Source organism: Cinclus cinclus, chromosome 16, assembly GCF_963662255.1.
Source record: "Cinclus cinclus chromosome 16, bCinCin1.1, whole genome shotgun sequence".
Classification (NCBI taxonomy): Eukaryota; Metazoa; Chordata; class Aves; order Passeriformes; family Cinclidae; genus Cinclus; species Cinclus cinclus.
In genome coordinates, this window is record NC_085061.1 from 38,498 (window position 1) to 53,873 (window position 15,376).

The window sequence follows — 15,376 nt, forward strand, 5'->3', positions numbered from 1 at the left end:
TCTTTTCAGGAACTTTATTGCTCATTTTATTTACTCTCATAGTCCCAAGCATTAACACAGTGTTTTGGCACTTCACATTCAGAACTGTACTGTGAAATTTCAAGATCACAGGTTCATCAGTGCTATCTGTGTATTTTCATCACTCAAAGTGGCAGTGTACCAAGTAGGAAATACACATTGTCTGGCCCTTAAAGCTTTGTGGCAGATTCATACCAGCATTAGTATCTTAGGTCACTTTTCCCTATGCCTGCCACTTTGTATAGTGAAAATGAGCTGCTAGTTGTTGTCGTCTATATATTGAAATAGAATACTCTCTGGAGTTTAAAGCACCCAACTGAAACCTAAACTTTAGCAATCCTTCAGCAGAATTGGAGATACTAAGGACAATTTGTAGACTCACCCTAATAAATCAAAGTTCTTCACATCACAGGACTTTCTCCTCTTGTTCCTCTACTACTAGAGGGATTTCATACTAGCACCACTGGAGCTATAGCTGGGAGTAACAGCAGCAGTTTGAATGGTACAAATACTCAATATCCCTTTTAAAAACAAGAAGCACAAGTAAATTAATTCTACAAGGAGACTTTTCCTTTGATTAGTTTTTTTTTTTCAATAACTTCCCCACCCATATCAAATATTTCCCAAATGTGTTGTTTGATCAAAGTCTTCTCAGATAGTAACAAAACAATTCAACAGAATTTTTGAAGGACTGAGAACAACGTGAGCATGTCACCTACTGTAATCTGGGGGAATGCTTTTATTTTATAAAGCTATAGCAGTCAACTGCAGAGAAGCAAAACAGATCTGCGAACAGAGCTCTGTAACTTAGATTTAAGTGCTGAGCAGTAGTCATTTTTTAATAAAAGCACTGAATAAACTAAGCTCAGATGGAACAAAGCTTTTCACTTTTTTTTTGTTTTGCAGAATGATTTTGACTTAAAAATACAATTAAAATAAAAGCAGTGAAAGTTTAATAGAAGGCATATCAGCTTCACATACATGAAAATAACTTACATAATTTAACAGATTTCCTTTACAGAAGGAAACTGTAATTGCATACAGCACATCCTTTCCCTAGAAGCTATATGCATTAGCATATTGAAAAAGGCGCAAAATTATTTCTGATAAACAAGCACCATTAAAAATCCTCAGCATTCCTTGGTCAACTTCTATTATTGCTCGTATCAGTCTAAAGCTCGCATAATTTTATATTAACATGGTGACACCAGTATGCTGATCCCATTATGCACAGTAATTGGTCTCTGCCTAAGGAACTGATCAGAACTGACTTGGTGCTGTTACCACACACGGCCCAAAGGAAGGGCCACATACCTGCTCAGGGTCAGGGACACGCAAAACAAATGAAGCCAACATCTAAATAAAAGGTAAATGCAGCATCACAGGCCTTAAAAACAGGACTTGCACTGAATTGGGTTCAGAGCCATTTAAATGGCAGCCTTTTAATAATTTTAATGAAGATAAATGAAACAAAGCCCTTTATATAAACAGTTTATTTACTCTAAACAGCAACACAGACAGAATGCCATATAAACACAAAGAAAGTGATGCAGAATAAGGATGCTGGCTACCTTTGGATCTCAGAGGCTCTTAAGCAATAACAACCTAGTTTCTGAAAGATAGAAAAAAACAAATTCGGGGAGGGAAGGGGGTGGAGGGCATGATTTTTTTTTCATACAGCCAGCTAGAGGCTAAATATAGTTCTAACATTTTAAAGCATGCCTGCATCAGATAGCAAAGTAACTAGAGATACTAGTGAATTTATAGAAGTATAAAAGTTTATAATTTTACAGCAGTTGAAATACTGACATCAATATTAAAATAAAAGCAAGTTTTACATAACAATCAAAAATACAAAAGACTGAAGGAAGAGACCCTGTATGAAAAAACTGGGGGCAATTCAGCAAATTTAGAACTGTATACAACTGGCAAATATGGAAAATGGCACACATACAACCCCCTCCCCTTATGTGGGTATTAATTGTACATAGCAACATTACATTTTGCAAAAGTTTTGTAAACAAGTTCTTGCCAAACCAATCCCTTCCTTTTTAAGATGCTGCATGACATATGCTTATGATGGTGCAAACTTCTTGGCTTGTGCTCGAACCCTCTTTTCATATTCCACTCTGTTTTGGCTGAAAAGAAAAAGGAGAATTATAGCTGGAGAAACCAGAGTTAATGTCATACTGAAGAGAAATAGAAGTCATTGCTGAAGGCAAACCCTTTTGATAGCAATTCATGTAACACTACAATTAACGGTTTCTCTGGGCAAGTATGGTACTGTTCACCTACTTACTTCCCAAACATCACTTGTTAAACGATAGCACTGACTTCCTACTGTACCAGTCTCTTGAACAGGTTTGCACCTGCTCTTCTCAAGACCAACTGTATTTCACGTGCAAACAATCAGTCATTCATCTGAAGTTTTCTACTCCCCACTCACATGAAAAGCTGAAGTCATTAACAACAAATTCCAGTATTCTAACAGTACAAAGTGAGGAGAGCAGTTCACTAACTGCTGGTGAATTTAATATGGTTTTTAAATTATCATCTTTACTGCTTTGGAGAGAGAATTGTCCTGTTCCTAAGAAAAGGTAAAATGATAACGGTGTGGTAATTTCATCCTTTATCTCTACAGACCCTGACCCACAGACTTAGGTTTTTATCCTAATCTTCATTTGGGAAAAAAAAAAAGCTAGCTCAACATAGCTAAGTGTAGCATGCTTGCTGCAGATTCATTAAACAAGTACTACTTGAAGGAACTATGTCCAGTCACTGAGCCTGAGGCTCAAGATATAAAAGGGCAAGTTTTTTTGTTTTCTGTTCTTGTGCCAGCAATGGATAGTAGTAGCATAGTAAAGCATCCATTTATTTTCAGTTGTCCATTTTGTATTCTCTGTCACAAGTGTGAATTGAGCTAAGCAAAAATTTGCAACCATTACTCTTTTGCCAGAGATAGTTTAGAGTGACTAGATTTTGCAGACAGCTCGGCAGTAAATTTAACTTGCTTTCAGCTATGAAGGCTTGCTGCAGTGAAAGGAAAAAAAGGGCAGGAAATTGTATCCTCAGAATCTGACAGATTGAGGGGGAAGAAGAATGGAAACCAATTTTGGTCACATGCAATGAAAAATTGGTAGCAGAGATTGAAGATACTCTTTTCTCATGAACAAAGTTTATTCTACATTTTTTCTCTACATTACATTGCATTGCCACACGAGAACGTAGCCTAGCTGTTAAGTCTCACACCATAGAATCCACACAGAGGAATGCCTTCCATAAGAGACCCTGAAAGCCTATAGCAAAGAGGAGGAAGTAGATTAGCACATTAGGAGTGCTAAAGTTACTGAATGATAGTACTAAAGGTATCATGAGAATAAGTATTCTTATTTTGAATTTTTATTCTTGAAAGTTTAACAACTTGACTAAAAGATACCTATGTAAACAATGGTGCATCTTCTGCAGTATTTATCAACTGTGCCAACATGCATGCACAACACAGCTGTTTCACTTCTACTAGATATTTACTAAGTAGCAAGAGAGATGCTCTCAGACTGCAGAATAATAGTAAACCATCTGACATACTCTGCATGTCCAAGTGACATGAAAAGGATAAATGGGAGACTATACATCCTTGAAGTAACAAAAATCATATAATATTTCCAGTTCAACAGATATTTTTTCCCCCAGAAGCACTTTAAATAGAAACAAGACTAGCCAGGACTGGTTTTGTACATACAGGCACGTGGGAGGTGATTAAAAAAAAAATAAAACACAGACTATCTAGACTATCTAGACATCCAGAAGTATATTACTGAGGCCTCTCTCATCATTCCTAGCTCCTACAACTGTGGCCACTTCACTGTCTTCCATATGCACTGAACTCCATCAAGCCCTCAGTAAGTACTTCAAAACATAACACTGAGTGGAGCCATTAATTAAATGTAAGAAACACTACCCATCCCTATGCTTCCTTTTCACTAGGACCCTATAAAAAACCATATTTAACATAGCTTGCATGTGCAGTCACATAAAATGTTATTTTTCCAACTTGGCACTCTACCGGAGGCCTCTTCTGTCCAGAACTGTAATTCCACAATTCCATCTTGGTTCTTATTTCAGTAGCTGCCAATGCCAAAAGCATTTGTTTAATATGTTTTGCTTCCCTAAAGATTATAGAACAGATACTATTTCTAATAGTGGGAAAACTTTTAAGGTTAAGCCTAAAAGAACAAAAATCCTAAAAGTCTCTTCAGCTCACAAATTATTCCCTCTCCTAATCAATGCAAACTTCATTCTGCTAAAGCTACAGGCATTCGGTACTTTTCAACCTATTCTTTTGGAAGATGTAGTTTTCCCAAAATGCCATGTTTCTTACAGTGACCACAGCTCTCCTTTATCCTTCAGGCACAAGTTCTTACAGATACACACAACTGGGCAGAAGTAAGTTACTCCTGTACTGACAAATGTGACTCATTACCTAATCCAGTCTCCTCCTTGTCTCATGATACCATTACACCTCGTTCAGCCTTTAAGGGTAATGACTCTGTGTTGGGCTAGAACCACAATGAAAATCATGATATAAGGAGTCTCCACACATTATTGCTGTTGCTTTGCTGTTTAAAGCTCCACTAGCCTAACAGCCAAGAAGTGAACATTTTGTTCAAGTTTAGCACAATTTAGGCATCTCCACAGAATACGTGTAGAGTCATGAAGGTAAGAAAACTCCCCAGGTCATTTGTGAAAACATTTGCATGTTATACTACAAGTAACAAAACAACTGTAGGCAATATGACAGCTTTCAAGCTCATATGCAAAGACACTTACCAGTAAATTGTGTAAGCCTCTGCTTGAGCTGGGTCTTGAATATTTGGTTCATTTAGAAGTTCTTGTATTCCTAACAAGATCTATGGAAAAATGAATACAAGTAACAGGCATATGTTATGGGTATTACTAAAAGAAATTCAGTGAAAACCCGTTAGAAACCAATTTAGGAACAGGCAGTGAACATCTTTGCATCAGATAAGCAAACAAAGCAAAAGTGTTAAGAATATATCTAAGTACAACTAGTGACCTGTTTAATTGTGATTGCTGGCCGCCAGTCCTTATCCTCTTCTAAGATGGAGAGACACACTGTGCCTGAAGGATACACGTTGGGGTGGAATAACGGAGGCTCAAATTTACCTGATAAAGAAGAGGAAATTACTTGCATACAGTGCTAAGAGGAAGATCAGAGAGTTGGGAGAAGAAAACCCAAAAATCCCCAAACCAACACTGACAAAAGACTACCAAGCCCCAAATAAAACCCTACAGATTTCTGGAGCATTAATACCAGTTTTCTTCTTGGCTCAGCCTGTACCTAAAGCAGAAGCTCCATCATATCTATGATATCAATCCAGGCAATCTAACATTGTCTTTTTGACTGGTAATCTTTTGGTTAAGGAATGGAAACTGACCAAGTAATTCATAGTAGCTTTGTGAAAAAGACCTTTTAAAAACAATTCTCTCTTTTCAGCCTCACATACTACTATGTAAAGATACTACCCGTCACTCATCTCTTCTGTCCTCACTTTTAAAAAAATGAAAGTTTAATACAAGGAAAACTTAAAGTTCCTAGCATATTTTCCAGTTTCTTAGTTTCTTATGTATAATGAAGATGCAATGAACAACAGGAAGAGGAACCAAGTTTAAGTTACGACACTAAGTGAAGGCTTGTGCAGCTTTCCTTCCGCCACTCAATCTATATTCTGGCATTGGTTTTAATCTTCACAGGACTTAAAAGCAACAGCTGGCATCTTGAGTAAAGTAATGAGTACTCATTTTGCAATACATGAAATATCTACATATTAGCGCAGTTCTCTAATTCGTCTGACATCGCAAATATTCACAAGACATTACAGTCTTGATACCCTATGAAGTTCAGCAGTACTTCAGAAACTGCACTGCTCGTGAGTCTTATCGGTCACATATAAATCTTATTTTAAGGCATGACAATTCCTTTAACACTGTCAGGATGTGAAAACTGGTATTTTTCAAGAAACTAATGTGAAATGTTTTCAGTTAAGAGTTGTTTCTCCTTGTGTCACATGTATTTAGGTGATATCAAACAAAACGAGTAGCCAGGAGCTGACGGAGCTGAAATATGCTGATGAGCAATTTGTAAAAGATTTGAAAAACTGCAATTTGTAAACACTGTCATTGAGATGACAGCCAATTTAAGAACCAAGAAACCATGCAAGGCAATAGATGTTTTCACGCTTCTGTAATATCTAAGCTTGAGATAGTGCAAGGAAAACTCAGTTCAAAAACTTGGTATCTGAAGATATGAGTAGTTATACATAGTAGCAGAAAGAGAACAGATTAGTATTTTAGATCCAAGTTGATTAAAAGGTTCAAGTTATAGAACCCTTTATTTCCAAGTTCCCATCTTCTGAGTTGTCAGCTTAGAAGACCAACTTAACAGTAAGAACATAGGGATTTACTCTAAGCATGCCTATGTATTAGTTTCCAAGGAGTGCTGATAATGTAGGAGTATTTCAAGCAATGCTTTTGTCAAACTTTGAGGGAATCTACACACTAATCTCACTCCCCTCCCCATTTTGATATAATGAGCACTTAGCTGATTTCATGACAACTTTCTGAATGCAAACTGGGTGGTGAAAAAAGAAAAAGCAATCTGTCTTTAAAAGAAAAAACAAAACAACTGTAAGAAAGTAATAACCATTTGTAAGAAACTCATGGATTAATTCAACACTGTTCTAATAAACCTGTGCTTTTCTGTAATTTTACTTACATTTTGGGGGTGAAGAAGGATAGTCATCCTTGAAAAGCATCCGTAGTTTAAATAAGCCTCCTTCCCATGGTGTCTATAAAAATAAAGTTTATGCAGAGTTTCAGTTACAGCAAGGAAAGTCCAAATTGTCGAAAAAAGCTTACCAAGAATACAATTTCTCAGGCAAAGCACAAGACATTCTTCTGCTACACAGTAAAAAATAGCTGCCCTGCACTGTAGCACACTGTCTAGACCATGGTAAGCTATCCTACCTATATAAGAAGCTGAAGTGGAAAGGAGGGGGTTTCTTTCTTCATTACAGCTAGTAAGTGATGCCAAGTCACCAACACAGTCATGATCACCACCAGTAATTCCATATAAAACTAAAATTTTCACGCTATTTAAGAACAGAATACTTCTGAAGTTTTACACGACACACATACAATACAGAAATGGCTGGTGTACGCCCACTTCAGTTTGAGAAGATAGGATATGGATACAGCCCTTAGGCATGTGAATGCAAATGGCTTCTCTCGTGCCTTACAAGAATGTGGCTAATAAAACCACAAATGAACTAAAAATGTCGACAGGACTGTAGTACTGCTATGGTTAATGAGATTCACTAAACTAACCCTGTCTGCACTTGGTAGAATGTAGTCTCACAGACTCCATCTTTTTATATAACAAGAAATTTTAAGAGGCTCTTTATCCCTATCGAAAACTGGAAAGAGCACTCATGGGAGCAGTTCTCATGACACAGAGCAAATCAAGTAAGACGGCACTACTCAAAAGGCTCATATAAACAAGAAAAATACATCCAGCAATACAGACTGTCTCAAATATAAACAAAATGTAAACAAAGAAAAAAGCCCATCTTTTGAGTTCTGCTAGGAAGTGTAGAAATACAGAGAAGATTCTCATAGCCATAAAATGTACTTCTCTGTAACTTGCCCTTGCTATGGAAACACTGCAGTGGAAGTAAATGTTGGGTTGATTCTTCAAAACAACTGGAGTAAAGATGGTCTCACACCTTAAGAGCAAAACTGATCAAATCTTATACTCACTGATAGACAGATATGTTTGAAGACTACCTTGGAAGGAAATTCTTAATTATTTCCTATATGAATTATGTGATTTTTAGCTGAATGAAAAACAAAACAAAGCCCCCAAAAAAACTCATGAAAAGAGAAAAATCACTCCATCATCATTGGTATTCATTATGCAAAGTCTCAAGCTAGAAAAGGAAGAAAAACATGCCAATAATTAGTAAGATAACACATTTCCAGAAGTGAATGAGTTTGATTATATTTGCTATAGTGTATTTAAAGAACTCATTCTAAATTGCTGTAGTCAGTTGTCAACATCTAGAAAAATCTATTTTCCATAGCTTCTCAGAGGAGTCCTTTTTAGAAAACATGATATTTTGATAGAATAAACTACATATATTTTGTTTGTTTTCAGTCACAGAGGAAGACAAATAGCTTTTAGTAATTTACACACAAGATTAGAACAGTTGGTGAAGTTTTTATCATGTTGCTGATAGAGCAACATACCTTATGGGTGAAAGATAGCAGACACTCAGAAGCCTTACTAAGGCTTACAGTATGACAGCAGTATCATCAAGACCATACTGCATTATGGGACTACTTGCAGATGGTTTTGGAGTCAAATTTTAGGTAGCTAGAAAGCTATTTGCTGTCAAATGAGTGAACAGAGTATCCCACCCAAGACTAACACCAATTCAGTATTTAATCTGGTTGACAGGAAAGTATTGTGATCATTTCAACTACTCATCTCAAGGAAAGCAGCTGAGGTGTAGTATGCCTCCAAACAAAAAGACAATAGAGAGCAAGTGCCTGGACTGGTAGAGATGAATAACTCATGCTGCTTCTTGGTAAATATATTTTTTTTAATTAGCAGGAATCTCACCAGCATATCAACTTTTCCGGGTGTGCCATACTTCCCAGTACACATGAAGCTGGCTTTAATGCCTTGTTTGCTCCATTTTGTGGTTTACAGAAAGCAACACCATGAAAATTTTTGTATGGCATAAAAATTTTACCTAAATACTTAAAGGTGACATCTCGATAAGGTACATAAACTGTTATGCGGGATACCTTGTTTTTGCAGAACACAAGGGGATGAGTTCTTCCTTACACTGTGTTAGATTATTTGTTGGTGCTTCTTTAAGAACTAACGCCGTGCGCAGACAACTACCAAAACTAAAGTTATAACCATAACAGCACTGCTGTTCAGAATACTATGTTCAACATTCAACTAAGGCAGCATCACAGACCTTGCAGATTTTGCCTACACACAGAGTCTTCTCAGAATCTAAGAAACAAGACCATAAAGGTATTTAAGCAAGTTGGCAAAAAGCAGTAGAAAAGGCAAGGCAAAAAAGTCCCACACCAAAAGACCTGAAAGAAAGAATTAAAACCCTCAAGTAATTAATAGTAGTATTTCAGAAGAAGCAAGAAGAAGCAATAAGAAGCAGAAGACAACCCTCCAGTTTGTTCAGTACAAGACTCTTAAAGACTCCTCTGAAAACTTGTATTCTTAAGGTGCTAAGTGCCAACAGCTGAACAGGCTTACAGTGTACTTTTGTCCAATGTTCCTAGTCCACAGCTATTTTAGTTCTAAAGTAGCAGCAGGACACAAACTTTTTTATTAAACTACACGCAAGTTAAATTCTCAATTGTTGGTGTAATACATAAGCAATTTATGTTACTTTTCACCATGAAGGAGAAGTCAGGAGAATAGCAAGTCTCACCCCTTTCTTTCCTGGAATAGCACACTCCCAGTTCATTAGATTCATTGTGCCATCTGGGTTTTTCGTAGGTACTGCTACAAATCCCTGAATCAAGGCAAAAAAGACATAGGGTGAGGATTTTACAAGGCATACTTAAAATATTCCATGTTATATTTTATCTTCACAATGATTTACTTCTTTTTGCACTACATAGTTTTAAACAGATTTTTTTTTAATCTAAAAAAATATTCATTTTAATTTTCTTTTAAAAGACTATTAAGGTAATGAAAAAAAATCACCACCAGAACACTGAAACAACTGCAGTCAGGTATTTGGTGGTTTTCATACTTACAAATGGATGATCTTTTCTCCAGGCTTTTCTCTCCTGTGCAAGTCTGCTAAGAGCTATGCCAGACATATTCAGAGTCCCTCTAAAACAAAAGTAATTACTGTTAGCACATACTTTTAGTTATAGTGCAAACAATGCATGATGCTTTTATGAGCCCTGCTCACTCAAGAATTATTCCGACTTCTCATTTTCACTTCAATAACCTAGACACGTGCTTCTGCACGGCCCGCAGAATTTTTCATCAGGAATAACACCAAGTTTCCCCATGCCATCAAGCTCTTAGTTACTGGACTTGACCTACAAAATTTCATTCTTACCTTATTGCTTCATATTCATATTTGAACCCCACCTTAGAAGCAACTTTGACAGTAACTTTACAACAGAAACACCAGTTTAGTAATGGAAAAAGTGCTATTTGTGCAACTGACACACACTATTTCTCTCCTTCCTACACCACATCAGGTATGGCAAACTTCTTCTGTAGGCAAACACCTGCTTTACTCCCATTTCTGGCAAATAGCAATAAGAAATATTACTTTTTGGGTAAATTCCCACTAAAAGATAGTATTCCACACAAAAGCAACGGGGACAGAATTTAACAAAGTCATCTCAGTTTTGAAGTGATGCCACTATAAAACTTGTAGACAACAGCAGGAACAGGCAGCAACACAGAACTCAGCTAAGGAAGAGCCAGCAGCTCATTCCACAAGACATGTTTTCAATTCCAGCATAAACTGAAGAATATTTCTGCACCTTCACTGCCTTAGTAACAGCCAAGCATGGTGGCCACAACTACATAAAAAAAACATGCAAAGCACAGGTCATGCACAACTGCATGACACAGAACAACAGTTCTAGATAGGATGATTGCATGAATGGTGCTCTCAAATTCAGGGGAGGATTCTCCATTCACCCAGAACAGTACTCAGAGCAAGAGTTTATTTTTCATTGTCAAATTGTATCTAAAATCAGGGTTTCACTAGCCCCACAGTCAAACTCCAATGACGGGTTTTAATCCTTAATAACTTCACTTCTACACATTTTAAATAAGAGTTGATAATTGGCAGTGGGAGAAGTCAGGCCAGTTTGTTCTCACGTGTACCTAACAGCCTTTTTGACAGCAGCATGCTTCCACTTAACAAGCTCACAGAATGAATGAAAGCAGTGTTACCACTCTATTAAAACAAACACACACTGCTTTTAAGAATTATGCAAAATTTCACCTCTTAGTATGTTAATTACTTATAAGAAGTACTGCAGTCTACTACTATTATAAGCATATTAATTGTAGACCTTTAAAAATACCAGATTAAACAATTTATGCAGTTCCTAGGACAATATGTATTTTAAATCTATTCTTCAACCTTTTAAGCCAGTTTTTACCTGGATGGCCATATTCCCTAATTCACCTTCAAATTAGCAACTAAATTAATGTCAGATAAAGCCTTTTAAAAGGGACAATTTACACTCAGTGAACATGCACACACACAAAAATATTCCTATATTCAGTCAAATTTACCTCTAGTATTCCCAACATATACACCTGTATCTTAATTATGGCCAAAGATTTGCAGGACTTAGTGAATGCCTACAGAGGACATCAGATTTTAGTCTGTTCACAATCAGGGAATGCAGAGCCATTGAAAAAAATACCAGTGGAACCAAAAAGGGAAAAAACAAACAAACAAACATACAAACGAAAACCCAAACAAACAAGCAAAAAAAAAAACCATACACAAAAAACCCCCTCTCCCTTAACCAAATTATACGCCAAGTTTTAATATGTTGTGAGCCCATGCTCTTGCAAGCAATGTAAATGAACTGAGTATACAGCATACAGAATTTCAGTTGTACTTTTGGTACCTGGTAGTCCACTGTACTAATATTAACCTTCCCATCCTAGGCTGAGAAAACCATATGTGCTTATATACCACCTAAATATTCTTATGTAGTACACTAAACTCAGTTACCTTTTCTGCCAAAAGACACATTACAGGATGCTTTCAAATACATTTATTCCATTTTCCGTGGCTAACAGCCAAATAATTACAACATGCACCTCAAGGAAATGCATTTATCACTGGGTAGATAAAGAGTGTATCTTCTGCAGAACACCACTAATCCAGTAACTTTTCAAGCAATTGAAAAAAATACTGAGTTTTCAGGCCATGCATCCTACTTGCTTTTGTTACACACTATACTGTGCCCTAGTACAATAAAAATTTTTCTAATGCTCCACAAAGAGCTTTCCAAATCTTGAGGCATTTGACATAGTTAAGCACTGAAAAGTTTCAGCGTATATGAGAGACAACAGGCTTCACATATATGTATATTCCAAAACTTAAATTATATTGACAACAGACAAGCATCTAAAACCTCAGTCTACTACAAAATAAAGTTTAGACATAGAAGACTGAAAGCCCACTTTAAAAACTAAGATCCTATCAGTTAAGCATCCTCTCAAAAGCAATCTAACAAACTGTCAATACATACTCTCTATATCTCAATCTATTAACATACTACATTACCAGAAAAATTTTTGCACCAGAGGAAGTCTATTCAATCCTATTCTGCACATGCCACAGAAGTCTGAAAGACCAGTCTTCACGTTTTAAGTTTAATCCCCTAAATCTACCCCTGCCATTAAGAGGTAGTAATGTCCCTTTTACTGCCGTCAACTCCGAAAGTTAACAGAAACTTCCAAATTTATTCAGTAGCTTGCCTTTGCTGCTTTTACTGCCTACATTAGAAAAAGAACAAAATAAAAACCATCATGCTCATCACAGATGCAAATTCTTGTGTCCCATTACAGAATATCTTACCCATTTACACCCTCCAATGGGGTGGAATAACCTACTTTCACACACAAAATGCACGTCTTAAAAAGACTCGTTCCCGTGCCACTCTCTAAATACATCAACAATATGCTCTTTGAGGTTGAGGAACTTTCAGTACGACTTATTGATCCCAAGCAGCAAGAAAGAAAAAAAAAATATATCAATAGCCTCACATTTTTACTTTGCAGGGTAAATATTGACATAGGAAGAAATTATTATCGAATTAGTTTGCCCCGAACTACACAAACTTTATTTTTCAGAAAGGTGGAGAAATCCACGGTCTGAGCTTTAAACAAACCACGCTAACTCTACACTAAGATACAAAGTCTCCTCTGCTTGAGGGAAGAGAAAGGTAGAAGAAGCCGAGCGGCGACCGAAGTCGCACGTTAAACAGAAGATGCCGTGCCGCGATGGGCTCGGTGTTCGACGGCCAAGTAACCGGACAGGGCCGAGCACCGCCCGCCACCGCGGAGGGCCGCTGGTCCCGCCGGCCCCGCGAGGGGCCGCGGCAGCGCCCAAGGCCTGCGCGCGGTACCCCGGGTCCGCCCGCCGTTCCCGGGCAGATACCCGGCGGGGCGGGACCGGCTCGCGCAGGCCCAGCGGTTCCACGCCCTGCTCGGAGACCTCCGCCCGCCACCACCGAGGCCTGCGGGGAGCTCGGAGCCTCAGGCGGGCAGCGGCGCGCCGCCCGGCCCAGCCGGAAGGCAGGAGCCGCCGGGCCCGCACGCCCAAGGCCGCCTGTCCCGTCGCAGGCGAGGGGCGCCAGCCCGGCCCGCCCCCGCTCCCCGACCCCGGGACCACGCCGGCCCCACTCCCGGCCGGGCCTCACCGAGAGCCGCCGCCGCCGCGCGTGTCCCGGATCGAGGCCGCGCGAATGACCCGGATGTTCCCGCTCCCGCTGCTTTGTCTCCACTCCGGAGTTTCCCTCCCTCTCGCCTCGGTGCAGAGCGCGAAAGTGCTATTCTGTCCCTCGACCCGATCCGTCTGTGAACCTAGCGTCACGCTTTACGCATCCTCCAGACACAGGACCCAGAGGTGCCCCCAACAATGCCTGAGTATGAAGGACCGGAAAAAAAGTCCACGCAACGCTATCCCAAAGCCGATCACTTCCTCGTGCCTCCCGCTCCCACCAGCCCCAGCGGAAAGCTGAACCAAGTTTTACCTCTGGCGCTGTGGAAGCCGCCCGCGACTTAAGAAGGCTGGTCCGTCGGCAGGCGCGCGCAGGTCTGGCGGGCCGCGCTCGAGCCGGGCCGAACCCCGCCCCTTGCGCCCGGCCGAGCCGGACTGGAGGAGGGGCAGCTGCTCTGGAGGGCCTATCAGGGAGCTGGCCGGCGGCACGGAAGGCGGTCTTCACTTTGCCTCCCGCCCGCGCTAGTTTCCCTGACCTTTACGGGTTTTTGCTTCCTATTGCTTTGTTCGTTTAGTTTGGTTTGATTTGGTTTGGTTTAGTTTGGTTTCCTTTCCTTGGGGGGGAAGGAGGGCTGTTGTTTGGGTTTCTAAGAACGCATTTTTAGTGGCGAGTATGCATCACATTCTGTTCTCACCTTGAACTTCTCTTTCTTAACGAAACAGAGGAATTTTTAGTCCTAAAACCTATGCCTAGCTATGCATTGCGCTAGTCTGTGGCAATATTACTTGAACGATTACCTAAAGTTCAAAATGGTTTCTTCAGAACTCTAGAATTGACCATTTCAATAATCACCTAGATTCATTCTAATCAGCCTTTATCAAAATATATGCTGAAGATCACTCCACCTAAGAAATCTTTCACCAATAGCAGATGCCCACCGTAGACCAGGATAAACACGTACTCCCCTGTGTACCTTTACACACAATTCCATTTGCATTAAGAAAAACAGTGGAAACCATTAACACCTAGCTTACAGGTTCTCTCTCATGAAATCGTAGACATTATAGGCTCAGGGAATGTCACATACATACAGACCATAGACTACCAGGCAAGACTTCAGCACACTGAAAGATGAACAGCACTCTAAAAGGTGAATTTGCAGAATCATTCTCATCTTTCTGAAGTGAAACTTCCCACTGAAAAGAAAACTAGTGCCAAATGAACCCTAAATGCTGTAAAAGATCCAAACAGGTTGCTAATGACTCAGTAGTTTATGTCCCCTTTATAATCTGATTTCTAGTTCAGGGTAGACACTTGTCCCTTTTATGCTCTCACTTTTCCTAAGTGGTGAAAACACTTGAAGCAACAGATACACAGAGTAGGAATTTGGGTTGAAACTCATGCTGGCTAACTCTAAAGTACCAACACTTGCAGTAGGACAGTCTGATGAAAATATAGATGCATACATTGATTACTTGATTACTGTAATTGCTGTACTTGATTGCTACAGCAATGTTTGTTCTTAGCACTTATTAAATGTAGTAAATTAGTTTAGGAAAATAACACAATTTTACTGACATTGCTGGATATACAAGGAAATAATAGAATGTGCTTTGCACTTAAAACTGATTAAACTGTTAAGATGAAATTCACCTCATATGTAAGTGTAGAGCCTTTAAGAATTTAAAAACCACGGGTCTTAGCTTCTCAAATTCATACTAGCAGTTTGGAAAATAAGAGCTGCCCAATGGTCTTCTCAATACTAATATTCAATTATGAACTTCTCTGTAGTTGTAGA

At 39.0% G+C, this 15,376-nt stretch overlaps 1 protein-coding gene across 2 annotated transcripts; it reads right to left on the reverse strand.

Annotated features, from left to right (window-relative positions):
- Positions 1-734: 734 nt before the first annotated feature.
- UBE2I (ubiquitin conjugating enzyme E2 I) lies at positions 735-13,973 on the reverse strand. Of its 2 annotated transcripts, none has more exons than XM_062503370.1 (7): positions 13,891-13,973; positions 9,895-9,973; positions 9,564-9,647; positions 6,812-6,884; positions 5,093-5,202; positions 4,846-4,925; positions 735-2,156 (listed from the first exon to the last, which is right to left on the reverse strand). In XM_062503370.1, the coding sequence occupies exons 2-7, from the start codon at positions 9,958-9,960 to the stop codon at positions 2,093-2,095; spliced, it is 477 nt and encodes a 158-aa protein (XP_062359354.1). In that variant the 5' UTR covers positions 9,961-9,973; positions 13,891-13,973; the 3' UTR covers positions 735-2,092. The 2 variants fall into 2 exon arrangements, with proteins under 2 accessions (XP_062359354.1, XP_062359355.1); XM_062503371.1 differs by lacking the exon at positions 13,891-13,973 and adding an exon at positions 13,558-13,680.
- Between the last annotated feature and the right edge of the window lie 1,403 nt (positions 13,974-15,376).

What these genes read in the sequence shown, in the direction of transcription:
- UBE2I (XM_062503370.1), bottom strand. Translation starts at nt 9,960, where the DNA reads ATGTCTGGCATAGCTCTTAGCAGACTTGCACAGGAGAGAAAAGCCTGG. An exon ending in CTATTCCAGGAAAGAAAGGG is followed by an intron (nt 6,885 to 9,563) that starts GTGAGACTTGCT and finishes TTATTTTTATAG; the next exon opens with ACACCATGGGAAGGAGGCTT. An exon ending in CAGCAATCACAATTAAACAG is followed by an intron (nt 4,926 to 5,092) that starts GTCACTAGTTGT and finishes ATTTTTCCATAG; the next exon opens with ATCTTGTTAGGAATACAAGA.